This window comes from Trypanosoma cruzi, genomic scaffold (genome assembly GCF_000209065.1).
Source record: "Trypanosoma cruzi strain CL Brener 1047053516899 genomic scaffold, whole genome shotgun sequence".
Classification (NCBI taxonomy): domain Eukaryota; phylum Euglenozoa; class Kinetoplastea; order Trypanosomatida; family Trypanosomatidae; genus Trypanosoma; species Trypanosoma cruzi.
The window spans coordinates 48,483-69,666 of NW_001849489.1; the positions used below are offsets into that span (position 1 = coordinate 48,483).

The 21,184-nt window shown below is 44.7% G+C and overlaps 10 protein-coding genes across 10 annotated transcripts, besides 29 other annotated features; all 10 read left to right on the forward strand.

Moving 5' to 3' along the window:
- Positions 1-2,417: a sequence feature (heterozygous, non-Esmeraldo-like haplotype).
- Positions 760-871: a microsatellite.
- Positions 916-975: a microsatellite.
- Positions 974-1,014: a microsatellite.
- Positions 1,097-2,896, forward strand: Tc00.1047053506315.10 (uncharacterized protein; the record flags this gene model as incomplete). The annotated part of the gene is made up of 1 exon (XM_805155.1): positions 1,097-2,896. One exon carries the CDS (start codon positions 1,097-1,099, stop codon positions 2,894-2,896), a length of 1,800 nt encoding a protein of 599 aa, XP_810248.1.
- Positions 2,418-2,432: a sequence feature (areas merged during assembly that could not be assigned to a particular haplotype. This can correspond to areas where the two haplotypes were merged or to regions with more than two copies in the genome that were merged during assembly.).
- Positions 2,433-21,184: a sequence feature (heterozygous, non-Esmeraldo-like haplotype).
- Positions 3,007-3,035: a sequence feature (AT_rich).
- Positions 3,178-3,339: a sequence feature (T-rich).
- Tc00.1047053506315.20 (hypothetical protein, conserved) lies at positions 3,372-4,277 on the forward strand (the record flags this gene model as incomplete). The annotated part of the gene is made up of 1 exon (XM_805156.1): positions 3,372-4,277. One exon carries the CDS (start codon positions 3,372-3,374, stop codon positions 4,275-4,277), a length of 906 nt encoding a protein of 301 aa, XP_810249.1.
- Positions 3,398-3,417: a microsatellite.
- Positions 4,367-4,484: a sequence feature (T-rich).
- Tc00.1047053506315.30 (protein phosphatase 1 catalitic subunit, putative) lies at positions 4,658-5,860 on the forward strand (the record flags this gene model as incomplete). The annotated part of the gene is made up of 1 exon (XM_805157.1): positions 4,658-5,860. One exon carries the CDS (start codon positions 4,658-4,660, stop codon positions 5,858-5,860), a length of 1,203 nt encoding a protein of 400 aa, XP_810250.1.
- Positions 6,007-6,058: a microsatellite.
- Positions 6,133-6,160: a microsatellite.
- On the forward strand, positions 6,287-8,209 carry Tc00.1047053506315.40 (hypothetical protein, conserved; the record flags this gene model as incomplete). Its single annotated transcript, XM_805158.1, has 1 exon — positions 6,287-8,209. One exon carries the CDS (start codon positions 6,287-6,289, stop codon positions 8,207-8,209), a length of 1,923 nt encoding a protein of 640 aa, XP_810251.1.
- Positions 8,308-8,368: a sequence feature (A-rich).
- Positions 8,490-8,523: a microsatellite.
- Positions 8,723-8,763: a microsatellite.
- Positions 9,096-9,154: a microsatellite.
- Tc00.1047053506315.50 (60S ribosomal protein L13a, putative) lies at positions 9,668-10,336 on the forward strand (the record flags this gene model as incomplete). Its single annotated transcript, XM_805159.1, has 1 exon — positions 9,668-10,336. The coding sequence occupies one exon, from the start codon at positions 9,668-9,670 to the stop codon at positions 10,334-10,336; it is 669 nt and encodes a 222-aa protein (XP_810252.1).
- Positions 10,758-11,456, forward strand: Tc00.1047053506315.60 (hypothetical protein, conserved; the record flags this gene model as incomplete). Its single annotated transcript, XM_805160.1, has 1 exon — positions 10,758-11,456. One exon carries the CDS (start codon positions 10,758-10,760, stop codon positions 11,454-11,456), a length of 699 nt encoding a protein of 232 aa, XP_810253.1.
- Positions 11,889-11,920: a microsatellite.
- Positions 11,951-11,971: a sequence feature (AT_rich).
- Tc00.1047053506315.70 (hypothetical protein, conserved) lies at positions 12,028-12,507 on the forward strand (the record flags this gene model as incomplete). Its single annotated transcript, XM_805161.1, has 1 exon — positions 12,028-12,507. The coding sequence occupies one exon, from the start codon at positions 12,028-12,030 to the stop codon at positions 12,505-12,507; it is 480 nt and encodes a 159-aa protein (XP_810254.1).
- Tc00.1047053506315.80 (hypothetical protein, conserved) lies at positions 12,697-14,427 on the forward strand (the record flags this gene model as incomplete). Its single annotated transcript, XM_805162.1, has 1 exon — positions 12,697-14,427. The coding sequence occupies one exon, from the start codon at positions 12,697-12,699 to the stop codon at positions 14,425-14,427; it is 1,731 nt and encodes a 576-aa protein (XP_810255.1).
- Positions 14,793-14,847: a microsatellite.
- Positions 15,070-15,104: a microsatellite.
- Tc00.1047053506315.90 (serine/threonine protein kinase, putative) lies at positions 15,436-17,472 on the forward strand (the record flags this gene model as incomplete). The annotated part of the gene is made up of 1 exon (XM_805163.1): positions 15,436-17,472. One exon carries the CDS (start codon positions 15,436-15,438, stop codon positions 17,470-17,472), a length of 2,037 nt encoding a protein of 678 aa, XP_810256.1.
- Positions 16,129-16,170: a microsatellite.
- Positions 17,820-17,871: a sequence feature (AT_rich).
- Positions 18,006-18,034: a microsatellite.
- Positions 18,122-18,165: a sequence feature (T-rich).
- Positions 18,432-18,455: a microsatellite.
- Positions 18,481-18,510: a microsatellite.
- Positions 18,580-18,609: a microsatellite.
- Positions 19,086-19,113: a sequence feature (AT_rich).
- Tc00.1047053506315.100 (protein phosphatase 2C, putative) lies at positions 19,491-20,729 on the forward strand (the record flags this gene model as incomplete). The annotated part of the gene is made up of 1 exon (XM_805164.1): positions 19,491-20,729. One exon carries the CDS (start codon positions 19,491-19,493, stop codon positions 20,727-20,729), a length of 1,239 nt encoding a protein of 412 aa, XP_810257.1.
- Positions 20,792-20,820: a microsatellite.

Here is a 21,184-nt window from a genome sequence, read left to right on the forward strand (position 1 = left end):
CACCGTATATTTAAAAAAAATGGATATAAACTGTTAAATCAAAGGTATTGCCTCAAAAAAATATATAAAAAGGATTATTGTTTTTATTATTTAACTTGTAGTCTCTGTCACTGGCGCGATAATTCAATTGCATCTTTTTTCATATCACTCCTATCAGTTTTCCGGCAGCGCAGACGAGAGAAACTGAAAAGAACACGATCAATTCATAAAAACAAATATATATAACAACTGTCAAAAACCGTCAAATTAAAATGTACCCCCCAGTTTTGCTTATAAATAGTTTAATTGAGGATTTTGAAAAAAATAAGAAAAAAACAACGCGCGAGCACTCAGCAAGCTAAACTCATCGGGCGCCCTCGCGCCCCAAATGCCGCCTCATCTTTCCTTTCGCTTTCCGACCGACAGCGGGCAACCAAACGCGTCAGCAACGGCGCGGGAGACATCGTTTCTCGGGCCTCCCGCCCTCCTCTCCCGCGCGCTTGGCTCGGCCCGCCTGCGCCCGTCCCCGCCGATGCGGGGCGAGGCTTTTACGCCGCGCGGTCCGGGGCCGTGTGTTGCCGCGGCGCGGCCCAACGCGTCTGTTCGGGAAAATGCGGGGAAAGAGCGCCCGGGTAGCTTCTCTGTGGTTTGTCATCGCGCTTACGCCCGCATTCTCACCATCCGCGCGCGTTGCCACAGCAAAGCCAAAATAAAACAGGGAAATAACGAGCATATTTCTCCATAAATCTTTGTCTTACGTATAACATTTTTTTCTCGTTGATTATAATTATTATGTTTATGGTTATCATTTATTTATATTATTATGTTTTACTGTTTGATTATGTTTTTTGTTGTTGTTTTTTTGTTATTCTCACTATTATTATTACTATTACCTATTGACGGGATTTTTTGTTATATTTTTCTCTTTTGACTACCATTATTATTATTATCAGTATTAGTATTAGTATTAGTATTATTATTACTACTATTATTATTTCTTTTTCTTTTTTTTTTTTCTTTTTTTTTTTTTTTTTTCATATTTATTTATATCTTGGTAAAGCTACTTTACCTTTTTTACAATCTGCATTGCAACTTGGGTCACAGGTTTCATTAAGTGATGGAGGGACACACGGCATGTGTCTTTGGTTCATCTTTGGTTATATTTGGTGGAAAGCACAATATTTATTCTAATCAACAGCCGCGTTATTCTAACAAAGTGCGATTGGTGAATGATGTTTCTTTGCTTATTAACCGTGATGACAATTTGCATCAACTTCAGTTGATGCCCGCGACACCCTTGCCCCTTGGTCGTGCATATCACACGGCTTGCATATACAGGGAAAGGTATATGGTTGTTGTTGGGGGTATGATTGAAGAACCTAATGAACAGATGAATTGCATGCGTTTTGTCAATATTCTTGATTTAGAGCTTGGGCGATGGTCCAATGTAATTGCAAAAGGTGATCAACCAATTAGTCGCATTCACCATGCAAGTGTCGTTTTAAATAAAGATTTATATATTCATGGAGGATATCCAATTTTATTGGATAATGATGGTTCATCCAAAGAGTTTTCAGCCCATCAGCTACTAAGTATGGGTAACGTACTCTTTGATACTTTTGTTCTTAGTTTGGAATCAATGATTTGGCGTCGTGTTACATCAACAGCCTCTGTTAGACCTTTGTTGTGGGGTCATTCAGGTATATTTTTTCGGGATAATATCCTGCTTTTTGGTGGCTTGGATGTCTCAAAAGGCAAAGAGGTTGGAGAATTGGCATTATGGAACATTTATACGCAGTCATGGCAATGGGCTAATTGCAATTCTCCTGTTGCATCAGCGATGCATAAAGCTGTGGTGGTTGGAATGCATAGTAAAAAAAATCAGGAACCGACACATATGCTTGTTTTTGGAGGCGTTCAATTTTCGACGCAGGAAAGCGTTTTGGAATTAAGGGAGTTTGATTTAGAAAAAGGGCAATGGAAAATTCTCCCAGGTAAGGGTGATATTCCTGCAGGTAGAATTGGGCATGCTCTCGTTTCGTATATGAGTGATTGGGTAATATTGGTGGGTGGTGTAATTAGATCTTCCAATGGCCCGGTTCAAGATAATGGTTTATATATCTACCATTTGCGGACGCAAAAATGGAAAAGAGTATCACTGAATGAAGGTGAAAGACCGTTCACCAAGGGGGAAATGCGCATTCATCGTAAGCCATTTATTGGAGATAATTATAAGAAAATCAATTGGAATCCCGATGAATTACAAGTTGGTCGATCAAATCAAACTGAGGGCCTTCATCCGACAATAGAAAAGTCAAATACACAATGGCTTGAAAAAAAAACGGAAAATCGAAAAAGCAAAAAAAAGATTATGCATCATTCAACTCATGATGAACAAAACAAAGTCTTTTATCAAGAAAATTTGGGAATTGGAGACTCACAATCTGACTCATACGATTTGCCACCACCACTTCCCTCTGCTGTTTATACCTTATCGAGAATGTACAAACAAGGGCCAGATAACGGCTTAGTTTTTGAGGGAAAGAATGATGAGAAAACGACGAAAAATATGAGCAATAAAGAAAAGACTCCAAGAGGATTGAACCCCGTGGAATTTGTTTCAAATCTTTCGGATGAGCAAATTTTTGATTCTCTTGGTCGCCTCATGAATGTAAGTTTTTTTGGAGGGGAAAAGAATGAATCTTTAGAAAACCCCAAAACCAGCTCTGAAATAAATTCATCTTTATGCTTTTCCCCTCCGCTTCTCCGAAAATTAATAAACTCGGCTCTTCCGCGAGAAGCGTCAGATAAATTGCCAGATCACATTAAGGATAGTCAATTATCAGAAGATCCCTTCACCTATCTACGACCAACAAAGACTGTCTTGCGTTGGCGTCAGGGTTCTTCTGGGCCCTGAAAAAAGTAAAATAGAAAATTATCGCACATAAATATTTATGTATGATATGTGTATTTTTTTTTTATTATTCCTAATAAAAAGAGGAAGCAATATCGCCTGAGTTTTCCAGCTTTTATTATTATTGTTATATATATATATTGCTCGAAATAGAGAATAACTTTTGTTTTTTGGTCCTTTATTAGTTTTTGTTTTTGTTTTTTACAGGTCTGACAAAAATTAAAAAGTTATATATTAAAATGGGATATTAAACAGTTTAAAACAATATCGTTGCGAATTCTTGATTATTTCACTTTTTTTCCTATTTGGTTTAATTTATTTATTGTGCTTCTATCGTATAAATATTTTTTATGTTATTTTTTTTTCTTTGTTTTTCAATTTTTGTGTCAACTTTATTTAGTTGTTTGTTTGTTTTATTTTGTTATTTTTTTCTTTTAATTTATTTTTATGGGGAAATGAATTACACCGCATTTTATACATGAAGGGCATATTTTCTGCCCTGCCTTTTTTTTTTTTTTTTTTTTACTGTGGCCTTGAAATTTATACAATAAATAAATATGTAGGTATTTTTGTTGGGATTTTTCTCATATTTAGGTTCATGGTTTTAGAAAAGGGTGTTCCGTTTAAAATTACACTCCATCCCTCTGTATTTGAGCAGAAATCAGTGTTGGGTATCCCTCTTTCATTTACAGCTACTGTAGTCGACAAGGAGTTGCAGCATCGTTTGGAATTTTGTGTGCCCTCTGGTCCAGGGGTTGCAGCATTAGAAATTACTAATGTGGAATTTCTTTTTGAAGCAAAAAAATTAAGGGGTGGTGCGCGTAAATCTTCCCGATCTCCCTCCTTAAATGGTGGTTCCCAGAGCTACTTATTTATGCAAATGCTTGACAGTCAGGGCCGTTCCAGTAGTCATCCATTTGCTGTTGTTTGCTGCGATGCGGCAATGGGAAGAGGGATCCATTCACGCGTGAGACTGCCCCTACAGAGCAATCAACGCGTTCGCTTCTACTTGGTGGAACGAAAGAACAAGGAAGATGAAAAGATGGAGATTAAAGAAAGGGTTGTAGGTGTGCGTTTTACGGGTATTTTACAGCTCTTATCGGGCGGAGTTCATGTTAGGTCGGCTAAAACTCGGAAACAGATTCAAGCATTGATGGAAGGCAGTTTGAATTTTGAAGCAGATAGTTGTGATGAAAAAGTGTCAACTTTAAAGCGAGATCGGGACTCTTCTTATCATCATCGAGACGATGAAGAATTTGCAAAAGGAAGTTTGCGAAGTGACAAGGCAAGGTTAATACCAACAGAATCCATAAGAAATGATTTAGATGAGGAACCGCCAAATCTTATTTATGCTTTTGTTTCTGGTGGAGATGATGAGAGCTGATTTTCAAAAGGGGATGACTATGAAACATCATCATAATATATATCCAGTGGGCACACTGCAAAAAAGACGTAAAGAAAGGTAATTCCCGCATTTTAATTTTTATTTCTATTTTTTTTTTCTCTCCATATTATTATTATTATATTTATTTATTTTTTTATTTATTTATTTATTTTTATTTTTTTTTTTTTTATTTTTTTTTTTTTTTTTTTGGTTCTTTTTTTGTTGGGTGATCTTTTCATTCTGTTGCTATATTAAATTTAGCGGACTCCTACTCTGTCACCACTTGCTTTTTGGAGGCTACGCACACACACACAGAACAATTTTAAAAAGCGTGTTTACTCAAAGTAGGATTGGCGTCAACGGCGACGGAATAACAGAAAATGAGAAGAAGTCGACAAAAAAATGAGCTGGATCAAAAACCTGACCTTACACGGTGCTCATTAAGCACACTGCCTACAGAAACTCTCTCGTTAAATGAAAAGCATGATGTGCTCTACCGTTTACTCGAACTCCTACCCGAGAAGTATATGTCTACAAGTCCTCATGAGCAACGACTTCCTGAAGCTCTTATTGTTCGTGTTCTCCGTGAGGCTTATCCTATTATTGCAAGTGATCCAATTGTCGTGTATGTTGAATCTCCCGTTTGCGTATGTGGTGATTTACATGGGCAGTACTATGATCTTTTGAATATTTTTAGCCGAAGACCGCCTTTAGGAGGAGGGGTTTTGGGGTTGAGTAATCACGCTTTACCGGTTCAACGACATAAAAGAAGTCGAATTTATAGCGAAGACTCTTCAGTTTCGCATCAAGATGAGTTTAAAGCATCCGATGCCCCATACGATAAATATCTTTTTTTGGGTGACTATGTTGACCGTGGTAGTCGTTCAATCGAAGTTGTGATTACATTGCTGGCACTGAAGATTATAGAGCCGTCGAAAATAACTTTACTGCGTGGAAATCACGAAGATGAGCAAATAATGCTTCTGTACGGATTTTTTGACGAATGTAAAAGACGGTATGGGGTAAAACTATTTCGCATATTTACAGATCTATTTCGTGTTTTGCCAGTTGCTGCTGTCGTTAATGGCACTATTTTTTGTATGCATGGGGGCCTGTCTCCAGAGCTAAAGCGTGTGAATGAAGTGCCAGACATGCGTCCATGTAATGTCCCACATAGTGGGATCATTTGCGATTTGCTGTGGGCAGACCCAGAGGCCGAACTTTCGCCAAACGTTGATTGGGCACCAAGCACCCGCCGAATATCTTTTGTGTTTTCCGCCAAAGCACTTGAGAAGTTTCTTAAAGAAAACGATTTGGATATGGTTTGCCGGGCACACCAAGTGGTGGAGGAAGGCTTCCAATTTTTTCCTAGCAACACCAAGCGTCATCTACTCACAATATTTTCAGCCACAAACTATTGTAATGAATTTGGAAACCGTGGTGGGGTGTTGTGCGTAGACAAGGAAGGCGTATGTAGCCTTTTAATATTGGAACCCCCAAATTTCCATCAGCAGCGGATGATTATGATGAAGCGTGAAGCATTACCAAATAACCAACAGAATCCATGGGATATGGGTGGATAAAAAGAGAGTGGTGAAAATGCACTTTGTTTTTCAGTTGATTTGCTATTCTTTGGGGTATTTTTCTTTTCTTTTCTTTTTTTATTATTATTCACTTTGGATTTGTTGTTTGCATTGTGGCCTTCACATAACACGCCCCTTTTTTTATATTGTTTTTGTTGTTTTGTTTTTGTTTTTGCTATTTTCTTCTTTTTTTCGTTTCAATTTATTATTGTTCAAAGTGCCCGTCTCTGCCTTCCCATCAAAAAAGGAAGAGCACTTGTTGTCTTTCTACCTATATATATGTATATATATATATATATAGGTAGTGTGGGTTCCTGCTCACTTTGGATTTGGAAGCAGTCTCATTGGCAAATTTAAATAGGGATTTTCTTTTTATTGTTGCGTGTTGACGTCGCTGCAGCAGTAAAAAGCTTTTGGCGGTGTCCTATGCACGTTCTCGTCGACCACAGAATGACTGAACAGACGATTCTCCAAGAAGTTTTAGTTCCACGTAATTCTGGATGCCTGAAGACAGCCATAGTACAGAATGAGTCATCCTGCGCCATACAATATGACCGCACACTGCGCGCACCTGTGTTAGTTCTGAGGAGTGGTCTTTCGCATGCGCGCGTAGAAATACCCTGTGAGGACTACAAATTTTTGTTGAAAAAGTTTCCTCAGTTACTAATAATTCTACAAACGTACCTGAGCTCCTTTGACTCCTTTTCTTTGGAGGTGACGATGCATACCCGTACTTCTCTTCGCGTGGACCTCACCATTGGGACACAATTTAGCAAGGCGACTGTAGCAGATCTAAGCACCGGGGTTGTTGTTTCTAAAATGCCGTTGATTATCCCTCGAAATCGCTGGGTGCAGGTGGTCTTTCATGTCTCTGGTATCTTGACACACCTTTTTGATCTACCACCCATTCAATCCCTGGACTCCATATCATTAACTGGGACCTGCAAAACTTCGCGACTTATGGTATGCAATGATGAGGAGGAGGCTATCAATGCAGCACCCGGTGATATGGCCCTTTTTGCTGTCCCAGCATACGCTCCACCTATTTGGCAAACAGCTGCCGGTATCGCAACCCCAGTTTTGACGAGTGTTAGCAGAACAACGAGCGGGGCAACCACTACTACTCTGAAATCAGTCGGAAATTATCTGCCAGTCGTGGGGGAAGCAGGGAATGAGAAGAGACGCAATCCATTTCGGCAACCAGAAGGCACATTGAAGTCTAACCTGCAGTCACCACCGCCACCACCAATTGAGCGGAATTCACCAAAGTTGGAAGGTATATCCACGGTCAAGCCTCCGTCTCCATGTGAACCATTACAAGATAAACAAGGTTCTGCGCTACAGCGTGACTTTTTAGGTAACTTGACACTATCGCTCTCGTCGCCATCAAAATCCTTACAGCTTCAGCAACAAAAGCAACAGCCGCAGCTCGCATCTTTATCAACAAAGTCAATACAAACGCAACAGAATCAACAAAATGCGGAGTCTCATTCAACAAATAGAACTGTTTCATACATACGCTTAGTGAATCCGACAAATCGTCTGCCTCAACGAAATAGCAATGCAATTAGTCGCATCCGTCCAGGCGCTGTGACGAGAAGTGAATCATCTGCGAGTGGCTCTTTGACTCCAGCGTCAGCACCAGCAGCACCCACCCTTAGCAACACCGCGGACACGTGGTGCGGCATCACAGGCTGGGAGGAAGCCATAGACTTCATGAGCGGTACGAACGCCGCCTTGTTGTGCACCGCGGACTACGCTATAAAAGGTTCATTACATTCCATTCAAGGCTCATTAGGTGAAAGAGGTGCAACAGGTGTGAATAATAAGATACAGAAAGGTTCGGAAACGCAAAATCTCAAGACGCAGCAAACCAAAAAATCGATGGAGTTGCGAAGGCGTCCTATCTTTTTTCCTAGCAAGCGTCGAAAGGGGATAGGAGGAGGAACAGAATCTCAAAATTTTATGGATGACGACACTGGCAACGGCGTAACTCATTCTATAAGGCGACGAGGCCATCTTTCGCGGAGATCACGAATACGCGAAAGAATAAGATTGTTAAAGGAAGCACAGTCAAGTGCGCGTCGCACACACGAGATGAAGAAGCTTACGGCATCTGAGCTGCCCATAGATCCGTTGGAGGAGGCACAGATGATGGTAAACGAAGAAATTGTGGATGTCATGAATGAGCCCCGCTGCGGCTACGGATTTGGATATTTGGGTGTCCTGCGTGAACGCGGTGGTTTTGAGACAGATGAGGGTGTGGACACCAATCTGAAAGGCGCACTTACACTAGATATCTCAGAGCTGTCCGAGGACGAGGAGGATGGAGATGATGAGAGGGAGTAATTCTCTCTCTGTGTGTGTGAAGATAAAGGATTGGGAGTAACTGTGAGTGACGCGAGAGGAGTTGAGTAAATGGGTGGCGCATTTTTAACAGTAAATTCAAACAAAAAGCAAAACATAAAAAAAATAAAAATTATAACAGCAAAAAAAGAAAAAAAAAAACCGCTTTGCAATTGGAGGAGAGATAAAAGAAAGATGAATGGAAGTAGAAGAGACCCAGGGAGGGGATACATACATATGTATAATACACACATATATACCCGCCTTTTATGTTGTCTCTCACTTTTCTTCTTTTTTTCTTTTTTTTTTTTTCTTTTGCTCATCTCCGGAAGGAGTTTGTTTCTTCGACACTCCCTCTATCTCAGTGTGTATTTTAGAAGCTCTTAGGAGGAATTTTCAACCCAATGGGGCCAATTCACCGATGGCACATCTTGTTGAACTTCCCTGTTTTCTTTATTGCCTGATTTTTCTTTTTTTTTTAGGATGTCGAGTTGGAAGGTAGCGAATGTGGCTTTTTTGTTGTTGTTGTTGTTGTTGTTGTTGTTGTTGTTGTTGTTTGTCTCGCTCATCCTCCACTGCCCCCCACGCGGAGGGAAGAGTCCGGTCCCTGTAGCTTATGCCTTATGAGCTTTTGAGTTTTAACTGGTGTGGAGGTGTTGGATCAATCTTATCTGAGGTGTGAGGCATGTCGGGTGCAGTGAAACAAATTGTCACATTCCGTTGTTGTACCATTCTCTTTTTTGAGAATGGGGAAATAAGGTCTCAGCAAGGCGTATATGCATGGTTTTGCTTTTTTTTTCTTTTTTTTCCCCAACCTGTTGCGTTTTAGCCCATTTCATATTTTCCGCAAATGTACAAAGGCACGGGCATTCATATTTATATGTATGTCTTTTTTTTTCTTTTTTCGTTTTTGTTTTTGTTTTTGTTTTTGTTTTTGTTTTTGTTTTTTAGCCTCCTGAACAACAAAAACAACTGAGAAGTCCTCACTCAGGCCTACCGGTGTGGGTGCCCAATTCTTTACCTTGTATTTCAAATAACGACGTTTGTTTCACACCTTTTTTTTTTCTGTCAGATTTTGCCTTTTTTGCCACTTGTGGCTTCTGGTATGTGTATACGTATAATATATACGATCTGTTGGGTGGAAGCTGCATCTTTTTTTTGCATTGTTGATGTGCTTGGCTGGTTGACTGATTGTGTACTTTTGTAATAGTAGAACTGCGCCTTGTTTTGTGCATGCGTGATTACCCAGACGCCTTATTTTTGTTTTTTTTTCCACACCGCAATATTTTTATGTTTACTATTCTTCTGGCGTTCCTGACGTTTACTTTGCTTCTTTCATGATGTGGTACCTCCTCTTCCTGGAATGCCTTCTCCCCACCCCTTTTTCCTTTTTTTTTTTTTCGTCACTTCCTTGTGAACGCTTCATGTCGTATTTCTACAGAAGAGAGTGAAGTTTAACAAATGGTGTTGCCTACTCGCCAGGTCGTTGACCGACGCTCCCGCAAGGGCTGCAAGAAGCACCGCCCCGAGATTATCGTCGTGGACCTCAAGGACCACGTGCTGGGGCGCGCTGCCGCCATCGTCGCAAAGCAGCTTCTGCTCGGCAAGAAGATTACCGCGGTGCGTTGCGAGCAGCTGACGATTGCAGGAACGGAAATCCGCAACAAGATCAAGTACCTACAGTTTCTTCGCAAGCGGAAGCTGTCAAACCCGAAACTCGGGCCCTTCCACCACCGCAGCCCCTCCGACATTTTTCTTCGCACGGTGCGTTCAATGCTACCCCGCTACACCAAGCGCGGTCAGAAGGCGCTGCGCCAGCTGGTCGCGTACGAGGGCATTCCCACGAACGTTGTGCGCACCGGTGGCCGTGTGGTGATCCCCAAGGCGCAGCGACACTACTGCTACCGCAGTGAGCGTCCCTACACGGTGCTGGGGAACATGTGCAAGCACGTTGGCTGGAAATACAGCGATGTTGTAAAGAAGCTTGAGACAGCCCGTGTGGAGAAGGCAGCCCGCCACCACAAGAAGACGGAGAAGTTACGCGCCGCCTGGAAGTCTGCGCGCAAGGAGGCTCTCTCGAAGGTCTCCAAGAATAACTTGGAGGTGCTGAAGAAGTTTGGCTACGCGTAAGTACCCAAGCGGTTTCTTATTGTTCCGGCTCTTGTGATGGATTGGTTTTTTGGGATTGTGCATGGAGGAAACCTAATATTCACTCAATTCTTCTTTTTTATTTTCACTGATTTTATTCTTATTTTACTTTCATATTCCGTGAAAACGTTATCCGTTCCTTCCGTGTCGGCTTCTGCAGTCACGGGAGAATGAATTGTTTTTTGTTAAACAATTCATTGAACCCCCCAAGGCCAGAAGGATGATTAACAACACCCCTTTTTTTTCCCCACTCTCCCCCTTTGGAGTATCGTGTTTTTGACACATAGCTTGGAAGGATAGAAAAGGGATTTGATCTTCTGCCGCGATATTAACATTGAATAAAAGGGGACGTAAACGAAAAGGAGTAAAGGGAAAGTAGTAAAGGGGCGGAGACGTACTCCACATGTCTGTTGAGTCTGGTCTTTCTGCTGGAGACGGTGGCGAGGAGAAGCCAGATTCGGGGCGTCTGTTGTCATGGGAGGAATACCGGGCCCAGTATGTGATGAGGCAGAGGCTGCGATATCAGATGCAGCGGGAAGCCAGCGATAATATGGTGAATTCCACGCCGCCGGCGCCTCCCGCTACTGCTGCTCGTGCTGCGCCTCCCCAAGAAGAATGGCAGCAGCGACGGGAGCAGGCTCAGCATCCTGCCGAGGAACAACGAGGTGAGGGAGCACTTGCCAACGTCTGGGGCAGGATTGAGCTTCGTCCTGGTGATTTTATAAATGCTGCACGCGTGATGGGGCGGGTGATCCTGGCAGCCTTTCTCGTCTTTAGAACAGTGTCCCTCTATTATGTTTTTCTGACGCTCATGACTTACCTTGGGTGGCTCGCCGTAAGATTTGCCTTTGCATCGATAAGGATAGAGCGTGAGAACGTGGCTGGAGCGCGGGGTGCGTCCCATGCAACGGCGGCTCGTGGAAGGCGTTCCCACCTACCCCACCAACACCAGCGTATTTCCTTGCCTCGGAAAACTTTATATATAATAACACGTTGCATCACTTCTTTTCTGCTGAGTTTTTCGCCAACCTACTCGGTGGAACAATTGGAGGCGGAGTTGTTGGAGGACGGCATTATTGGGCCGCATCCGCATCAGGACTGATCCACGGAGGGAGCAACAGATACTGTCATTCACGGATGGTGGCTTATAAATGGATGCATCCCGCGTTTTCCCTGTTTGTTGAGTCTTTGTTGCGTCTTGGGGAAGTGGAGAAGAACGAAAGGAATTTACCCCGATGCACAGAAGTAGTTGTTTGGTTTTTTTTTTATCTGTGTTTGTGTATTTGCGTGTGATTGTGTGTGAGAGAGAGATATTTTTTTGCTGCCTATAAATTTGATGTCTGGAGGAAAGTCGCAGCCGCTGTCCATCCCGCTTGTCGTCTCATTTTGCCGTATTTTGTGCACACGCCGGCACCAATGCTCTTCGTCTTCTCTTTCTTTTCGTTTTTTTCCCCCCTTTTTTTGGTTTGCTTGTCTGGAATGGGACGCCAAGGGGTGGCTGCACGAGACCCACACGCCCAAAACATTAACCCCGCAACAACAAAACAACAACAACAACAACAACAAAAGCAAGAAGGGATCTTAATTGGTTCCGACTTTTATTTTTTTTTATTATTTCTTGCTGGAAGCAACAAGCGGAATTTCAAAAGGGAAGCTGAAACGAAAGCGAGAAAATGGCGTTTACTCTTCAAACTGAACTTACTTTTTTCCATTTTCTCCTCTCTTTTATCGTTGGAACGATGACTTTCATGTTCTTCCTTTTTTTCCTGCGCAAGAGGCAGCGCCTTTTTGAGGTTGCACCAAGAAACATCTTTGTTCCGCGCGCCTACACACTGGAGGAGTTGAGCGAATACGATGGAATCAAGAAGCCGCTGGCATTTGTCGGCGTGCGTGGGGTTATTTACAGCTGCTCGATGGATTTCTATGGCCCCAAGGGACCGTACAACGCCTTTTCGGGTCGTGATAGCTCGCGGCATTTAGGCAAAGTGACGGTGGGGCAGGAGGAATCAAACGCGGATTGGACGACGCTTTCTGCGAGCCACATCGCCACGCTAAACGGATGGGATGAACTGCTGCGCAGTAAGTACGTGCCAGTGGGGTGGATCATTCCCTCTGAGGATTTTACAAAAAGAGCGGAGGCATTTGAGGCGTAGTCGATTTATATTTGTTTTTTTGGTGGTGATTGTTTTCCTTTTTGCTTCTTGCGATGATGACGACACATGCGGGACGAGGCAAAATCCCCGAGTGAAGTGCTCCTTTTTTGTTGTTGTTTTTTCCCCCTGCTGTTGGTATTCCATCTTTGAGCTTGTAGACAAGTAGAGAATTGCCTTTCCTCGGGCGGGATGCACGTCAGTGTGTTGGGGCGAGATCCAATGGTCCCAAACTCTCTGAAGCTTTCCAACGATGTCCATGCAGAACCACGCACGGTCAAGGCGTCGGATATCTGTGATGAGTCACCCCTCGCCGGATATGATGGTGGCGGCTCCTCGCATCCCTGCAGGAACTGTGCCCACCCTCTCCCCTCCGGTGCGGAGCATAAAGGAAGTGAAACGGACATCACGATGTATATGTCAATTGTTCATCGCCTTCAAGAGAAGGTGCATAACTTACAAGAGGCATTGCTGGTCTCTAATCAATGCTCCTCTTTGCTAGACTCTCTTGTTCGGCCTGGAGAAACATCCATGACGGAAGTGTCATTGCGGCAGGCACAAAATTCTGGTGGGGGACAAGTCACGCGAAGGATGCGCAACGAGTGGTCGAGGGCTGTGGAAGTAAACAATGACATCATGTCACTGCAACGTGTATCATCAAGGGTAGGCGTGGAAAGCGTTAACAATTGGATGAATGGAACTTCCCTCAGCTCTTGGGATCGCCGTGGCACAATCCACGACGAAATCACCGTCCCCAGTCCCAAAGAGGAGGAAATAGAAAAGGAAACTGTGATTCCCTCTTTTCACCCAAAGAAGGAGAATGCTGGCGATCCCAAAAGCGTGTCGGCAAGTGCCCGCGTTGTTGTGGATCCAGTCATACTCGTGGATATCACCGCTGTGATGAACAAAAACATGCCGCTTCACCCTGTCACGAAGTCCGAAAATGCCGTTTCGCGGTTTACTGTGGACGCGGAAGTGGAGCGTTTGACTGCTGAAAATGTGAGGTTACGTGAGGAATCCGCAGAGGTGCGGCGCGAGTTACAAATCAGGGGCGAAGAACTGCGACGCCGAGAGGTGGAACTGGCGAATTTGAGCCAAGTTGTGAAGCAACTTCAGGAGTGTAACAGCACTTTGAAGGAGGAAGCTGCTGCTGTGCATCGTCGCTGCGATGATGCGATGGGGATGGCGCGTGCCTCCGAACTGAAGGTAAAAGAACTGACCGCGACGATTGACTCACTTGAGACTGGGGACGAAAAACGCTGCGACAGCTGCGCGGCCGCCAGGCATGAGGCGGAGGATGCATGGAGGGAAGTACGGCGGTTGGACTCCGAGCTCCGCGCGTGGGGACCGAAGGAGCGTGAGCTGCAACGGCTCCGTGTATTAATGCGTTTTTCGGAGCTGAAGAAGGACAGTGACAGGCTCAATGTCATTGTGGGGGAAATGGAATCCGCCGAGTCTGAGCTAGACCGTCTCCGAGAAGAGAACCGACGTTGCCGTAAACTTCTTGCGGAGTATCGGGACCGACTGGACGCGGCCGTGACGAATACCGCCATGCCTGAGCCTCTTCCGGTGCCTGCAGCAGAATGCCCTTCAGCATGCGAAGAAAGTGAGGCGTGGCCTCATTCTCAGCGGCCCCATTCAGCGGGGAGCCGGCCACAGGCGGCGGATCGGATACGCCGACCGCAAAAACCGGCGGTTGCGTCGAACGCGGCTGGAAAAAAGCGGAATGAGCCTCTAACACATGGACGGCAGAGACAATTGCCTTTTGGTAGAAAGAAGATGTGCCTTTTTTCATGTGATCTCAGCAGCAGTAGCAGGGGTTTGTGTTGTCTTTTTGGTAGCAGAGGCGGTGTCCTCAGTTATCATCGAGCGATAAAAGGGTCCGTGAACTCCCGGCGCTTCCAAAAGACGCCCCTACAATGAAGGACGTTCTCCACCTTACTGGAACCACAACGTCATAATCATCCTTTCAAATGTACAATTGTATGGAGAAGAGGGTGTGCGAAGAGAAAAGATTGGAACGGAGCCGGCGACCTCCAGCGATGTAGATAAGTTTTTCTTTATTTCCACGCGATGTTCGCACATATTCCTTTGTATGCTATCTCTAATTATTTGCACCTTTTTTTTTTTCTCTCTCTCTCTCTTTTTTCCTTGTTGTGTTGAAATATTTATTAACTTTTTCTCACTCAAACCCCCTTTTCCATAAACGCACGCAGTTAACACGATTATTGATGTTAATACCCATTATGAATTGCATGCATAATTATGGATGAAATGTGTCATCTTAATTTTTCTCTGCTTTTTTTTTTTTTGTTTTTGTTTTTTTTTTTTTTTTGTTTATTTGTATACATTTCTAGGGAAATAATAATAGAATTGCCAGTTATATTGTGTGTAGGGGGTGCCGAGATTAGGAACCGGTCGACACAGGAGGAGGGCAGTTTTAGGGTATCACGGATCTACTCTCTCTCTCTCTCCCTGTATATAGATCTCCATCTCCCTCCTGGATTTTGTGTGGTGCCTTCTCACTTCCTGTTTTCTTTTTTTTTTTTCCAGAAGTGTGTTTCTTTATTATTATTATTATTATTATTATTATTATTGTTTCTTTTTTTCCTGTGTCAACACGCGCCATCACTGCTCCCGGTTGTTCCGCTACTGGGGAAGGAAGAAGGGTCCTGCACAAAAGCTGCCTCTGATATCGTCCGTCTTTTTACTTTTGCTTTTGCTCTCCATCTTTATTCTTGGCCGTTTGGTGTGTCATTGTCTCTTGGGCGCCGCATCGTTTTTTGTTTTTGTTTTTTCTCCGGCACTTTTTGAAGGTCTTTTCGCTCGTGACGTTGACCGTTCAGTCTTCTTACATATCCAACAACGGGGGCGGAGTTCTCCCCTCACGTTTGCTTTTTTTTTCTCTCCCCTCTTCGTCGAATTGAGTAAATGCTGCACTCCCACGCACCCACCGGAACGTCACCCAATGGTAAAGCGAATAGATGTAGGGGTGGTGAGGCGGCACCCGGAGACGTATTGGGGGAACTTGCAGAGAAGGGACATGGACAAGAAGATGGGTGCCACTTGCAGCAGCCCCATTCCAATCCAACGGGATCAGAAACATTCGATCCCTGTGGCTCGAGCGGTGATTCTCGGGTAGACGCTCAGCCCGCGCCATCTTCTCGGAAAACTTTGGATTCCACTCATGACACTAACTGGAATAAGGGCGATAGGGATGCTGTAGGCAGGGCCCTACACCGAGATCCCAACGGAAACGCGTTTGAAAATTCTCACCCCTCCGGAAAACCCGACCGAGTCTGGGATTTAGTCTCCGGCACCCCAAAAAAGAGTCCGCCGAAGGTGAAGGCCGCAGCGGCGGCAGTGGCCGATGTTGATTCGGATGCTGCGGCGTGCCCAGTAGACGTTGCTGAGATGGCAACAAGGGAAGTGAGAAGCTCCGCGGTGCCGGAAAAAACAGAAGCAGAAATTAGGCCAACGATGACAAAAGGTTGGGATGCCTGTGGTGACGAATGTGGAGGTTGCGGTGCCGCCTTTGTCAACTCAGGAGGTAACGCCGAAATTTTAGCGGAATCAGAAGATGACTGGAGACAACAAAAGGAGGGGGTCCCCACAGTGTCCATTCAACAACAACAAAAACAAAAACAGCAGCAGCAGCAGCAGCAAACAAAGAGACATACAGTAGTGACGACAACCGAACACACAGCTGGGGTCTCACAGGGGCGATGCGTACCCGTTGTTCACACCACGAGTTCCACAGCTGCTGTCACTTCGGCGAGCTGCACCCGCCCCGTGACCGCTCTGAGTGTTTACTTAGTCGCGCTCTACAAGAAGGTAAACGAGGCATATTGTCGTCAGAGACGTTTTGAAGCTCCCGGTCCGAAATTTAACAATGGATTTGATGACAAGGAGGGACACTATCTTGTGCTGTCCGGTGAGGAGATACTCAATCGGTACACAGTTCAAGAAGTGCTCGGCAAGGGCAGCTTTGGTACTGTTGTCCGCTGCTATGACGAGAAGCGTCGTGAGAACGTCGCTCTAAAAATCACTCGTCACGGTCTCAGTTTTCGTACGCAGGCAAAACTGGAGCTAGACATCTTGCTGAAGCTTAATGTTAATCCACACCTTAATCAACTTGTTGTGAAGCTTTTGAAGGTGTTTGATTGGCAAGGGCATCTTGTGTTGGTTTTTGAACTGCTGAGCTTTAATCTGTACCACCTTATTAAGTGTACACGTTACAACGGTGTCACTCTCGATTTAGTACGTAAGTTCGCATACCAGTTGGTACAAGTGCTTTATCAGCTTGAACAGACAAAACCTAGCCCTATCATTCACTGCGATGTTAAGCCGGAAAATATTCTTTTGAAAAATCAAAATCGTAGCGGCATACGTCTCATTGATTTTGGCTCGGCATGCTACTCGAACAAAGTCATTCATAAGTACATACAGAGCCGCTATTATCGTAGCCCTGAAGTTATTTTGTATTTGGAATATGGTACTTCTATCGATCGTTGGTCCCTGGGGTGTGTGCTTGCCGAGCTCCACACCGGTGTGCCGCTCTTTGATGGACGGACAGAAGCAGCACAACTAGCCCGCTTTGAGGCAATGTTGGGACCAATCCCCGTAGAAATGTTGGAAGCCTCGCCAAAGTTGGCCAAGTTCTACGGGACAACAGAGAATGGCTACAAACTAAAGGAACAGCCGCTGCCAAAACGCTCCCTGGAGTGCGTTTTGGGTGTCACCACCGGTGGTCCTCGTGGTTCGCGAAAAGGCACACCAGGGCATAGTGAAGAATCCTACCGTCAATTCCATGATTTTCTTAGTGGATTGCTGAAATACAGACCAACAGAACGAATGAGTTGCTCTGATGCGCTGCGGCATCCGTTTATAGAACCGCTCTGGATATCAGACCAGCAACAGCAGCAAATCTCTCGAAAACCACCCCCGCCTCCAAATCCTCCACCATGACAGTTGTAGACCCCCTGTCCAGATAAAATGCATTAACACGGAAGGTCAAGGTTTCTGTGATGAAGTGTCCACTTTCTTTTCGCGTGCTTGTTTTCGCTTTATGTTGTGTGTGTGTTCGTGTGCTTGTTTGTGTGTATATGGAATGAGGGGTCACCCATTGAATGAGCTTTTATAGGTTGAGAGAGAGAGAGAGTTGAGAATGTTATTTTTGCATTGCGGTGCGTAACATTATTTCAATCTCTCTGTCTGTTGTTCTTTGCGGAGCATTGGGTGGAGGAGTTTGGGGAGATCTTCTGTATATGTGTGTGTATATCTCAACTGTGTGGAATTTATTGCAGCACCCCCCGAAAAAAAAAAAAATAATAACCAAATTAAAAAATAATAATATATTATATATAAGGGTGTCTCTCTGCTACCGTGCTTGCATTTTGGTTTTATACCATTTCTCTCATACTTCCCACACCTCACGATGGGTTGCTGCTTATCTGTAGGCTTGTGGAGGGTGGAGGGGGCAGCAAAGCATGACTGCGGCGAAAAAAAAAAAAAAAAAAAAAAAGAAAAACTTCTGAACGAAGGGGGAGGAAGAAGGGGAAATAAAAGAATGAAAAAAAAAACGGGGGAAATTTGTATATTAATTGCCATACATGTTTTCTGTTTTGCTTTGTTTTGTTTTAATGTATGTTTTTATTTTGTGCGCATGGAGATGCACCATAAATGAAAATAGACGAAAGAACTGGAGGATGTGCGTGGCCATGTAAGCACGACAGGGAAGGGGAGCGCACAACAAAATCGACATATGGCGTAAAGAAGATGTGGAAGGTGGATTGGGGGGAGGGGGAAGCTGACATGGCGAGGAAAAACAGATCGGATTTGGGGGGAAATTTATATATAAAGTGGGGAGTTTTTGTGTTGAAATAGAATAAGTATGTGCATATATATATATATATCCTTTATACATGTGTTGTTGCTGTTGTTGTTGTTGTGTGATGGATGGACGGATGGAAGAGAGTTTGTTTTTTGTTTGTTTGTTTTTTGTTTCTTACCAGGGCTTTGGGATATTTCACACCAGCTGTAGGCTGAAGGGAGAATGAGGTGAACACACACACGAAAAAAAAAAAAAAAAAAAAAAGAAGGAAATGTCTATGCAATGGAGAGTTTCTTGCCGTGTGTGTTGATCTCGTGGTCACGGTGGAGGGGATATCGCTTCCGGTAAATCAGTAAGCGGGGGACATCCACCGTCTGAATTGAGGTCCGCGTTCGTATATATATATATGCGGGCAGTGCAATTCAATGCGGCCCTGCGTTGTGAGGGTCTTCAATGAAGTCTATTCGTTGCACACCAATCATGAAATCGCTGCGGAACCCCAAAGTTGCATTGCGAACAAAGGCCGGGGAGGAGGAAATGGGTTGACATTCCTTGACAAAAGAAGGGATTGTGAAACGCATGTATCATACGCTGGCAGATGCATACGTATCTGAATCCATTTATCATTTCGTATATATATATATATATAAGAATGGATTTGTGCCATGCGGGGGGGAGAGTGAGAGACGAAACGAGAAGTCAATTCGAAGAAAAAAATGTTTTTGTGTGTGTGTGTTTGTTTGTAGTCTTTTTTTTTTTTTAATTTTTTTTTTTTACATTATTCTTGTATGTGTCTGCTTTTCCCCATTAGATGTGCAGCCCTGGCCTTTTACATCCGAATTGCAGATGGGGGAAGGCTAAAAGTTGAAAATGCCCTTTGGTGCTGTCCGCATATTCCCTGTTGTTGTTGTTTTTCTTTTTTGCTGCCGCTGTCTGTGCTCGTGCGTGTGTGTGTTCCTGCATCCCTGTGTGCTGTGCGTTTGGGGGGGTGACTGGCTGCGCTTTGAGTGAGGAAGGAGCAACAGCAGCGAAAAGGAGGGGGGGGCTGTAGCGCAGCAAGGAGAAGTGACATTGGCTGCAGGGCATTTTGAATAAATTTGGATATATTTATTTATTTTTAGATTGTGTGTGTATCGGTCTCCGTCTTGTGACCATGCCGAGCAGCAGCAAAAAGAACAGGGGTAAGAATGCCGTCCACAGCAATAATAATAATAATCACTCTGTGAACCATAGAGGCGGCCCCGTAAAGAGCAAAAAGCAGGAGGAGAGTGATGAGTTTGAGAAGGTTCTGGCGGACCTCAGCAGGGCTACAGAGGTTGCAGGCACGAAGAGGGCCAAGATGCTAGAGCGTGATGCTAAGATGCGGGTGGAGCGGGTGGAGAGGTATAAGAACGTCATTGCCGGGAGGGCAAAGGAGGCCGAAATGGAGTTTGACATGATGTTGCGCCGTAAACAGCAGAAGCAGCAGTTCCAGGATCTCCTTCAACAGCTGCTAGCCGCCCAACGTGTGCTCCTGGACGCCCCCAATACCGACTTCCAAGGCGAAACAGTGACGGAAAATCCTCATTTTGACGTAGCGGTAGGGGAGATGCAGGGCTGGCGTGTCAACATGGAGGATGAGCACCTGGTAGATGTCAAATTCCCGAACGATGAGCCCGATAGCAAGGAGGGACTCTTCTGCGTTTTTGATGGCCACTCGGGGAAGGGGTGTGCCAAGAAGTGTCGGGAGTTGATTTCCAAGACAGCGAGGAAATACTGGACGCGTGTGACGGGGGAAAGCGCGAGTTCCACGGTGGACTTTGAGAAAGTGTACCTGGAGGTGGACGGCATTTTAGAGAAAGAGTTGACGGATGGATCAGGTTGCACAGCTGTCACGGTACACGTCACATCCGATGTTATTACCTGCGCCTCTGTCGGAGACTCCCGTGCGGTGCTTTGCCGCAACGGCGCTGCCTTTTACCTTTCGTACGACCACAAACCAGAGAATGCGTTGGAGCGCGAAAGGATCGAGTCTGCAGGAGGTTCTGTCTCGGAGAACCGCGTAAATGGCCAACTTGCGATGAGCCGAGCGATGGGTGATTTCATCTACAAGAATCAAAAGGATCGTGACCCGAGGGAGCAGCATGTCATTGCCGTGCCTGATGTTATCAGCACCCCGCGGGAGGCCGGTGACACATTTGTGGTGTTGGCCTGCGATGGTATTTTTGACGTCCTTGGAAACGATGAACTGGTCGCTTGTGTGCTTTCCAAGAAGCAACAGGGCAAAAGTAACTTGGTGATATGTGAGGATATTTGTCGTGAGTGTTTGGCGCCACCGGCGGAGGGCGGTGGTCGCAGCTCACGCGCCGAGGGCACAGACAACATGACCATCATGATCGTCGATCTTAAGTAAGGCGGAGTAAAAATTAACCAGGCGATTCTATTTTTGTTTTTGTATGTCTCTCTCCGTGCATGTGTGTGTGTGTCTGTCTGTCTGTCTGTCTTTGTGTGTAGAAAAGAAAAAAAAAAGTGAAGATGGGAGAATATTTGGTAAATTTTTAATGACGCAGAAACATTCACTCACCCACGACACTCCACAGCTATGATATTGGAGCAGAGTGAAGGAAAGGAGAGAGGGACGAGGCACCTCGACGCCGCAACGAAGAGGGAGTTGAAAAAGACGGAGAATATGTTATCAAACAGGAAAAAAAAAGGGGGGGGAAAGAAGGTGTACATATTTGTCTGTCTGTGTGTGTGTGCAGACCCATTTATGCTCGTCCACATGTATGTGCACTCGAGAAGTAAAATAATGAGCATGGCGGCAACAACAACAGCAACAACGGGGAATTGGAAAGGGGGGGGGGGGGG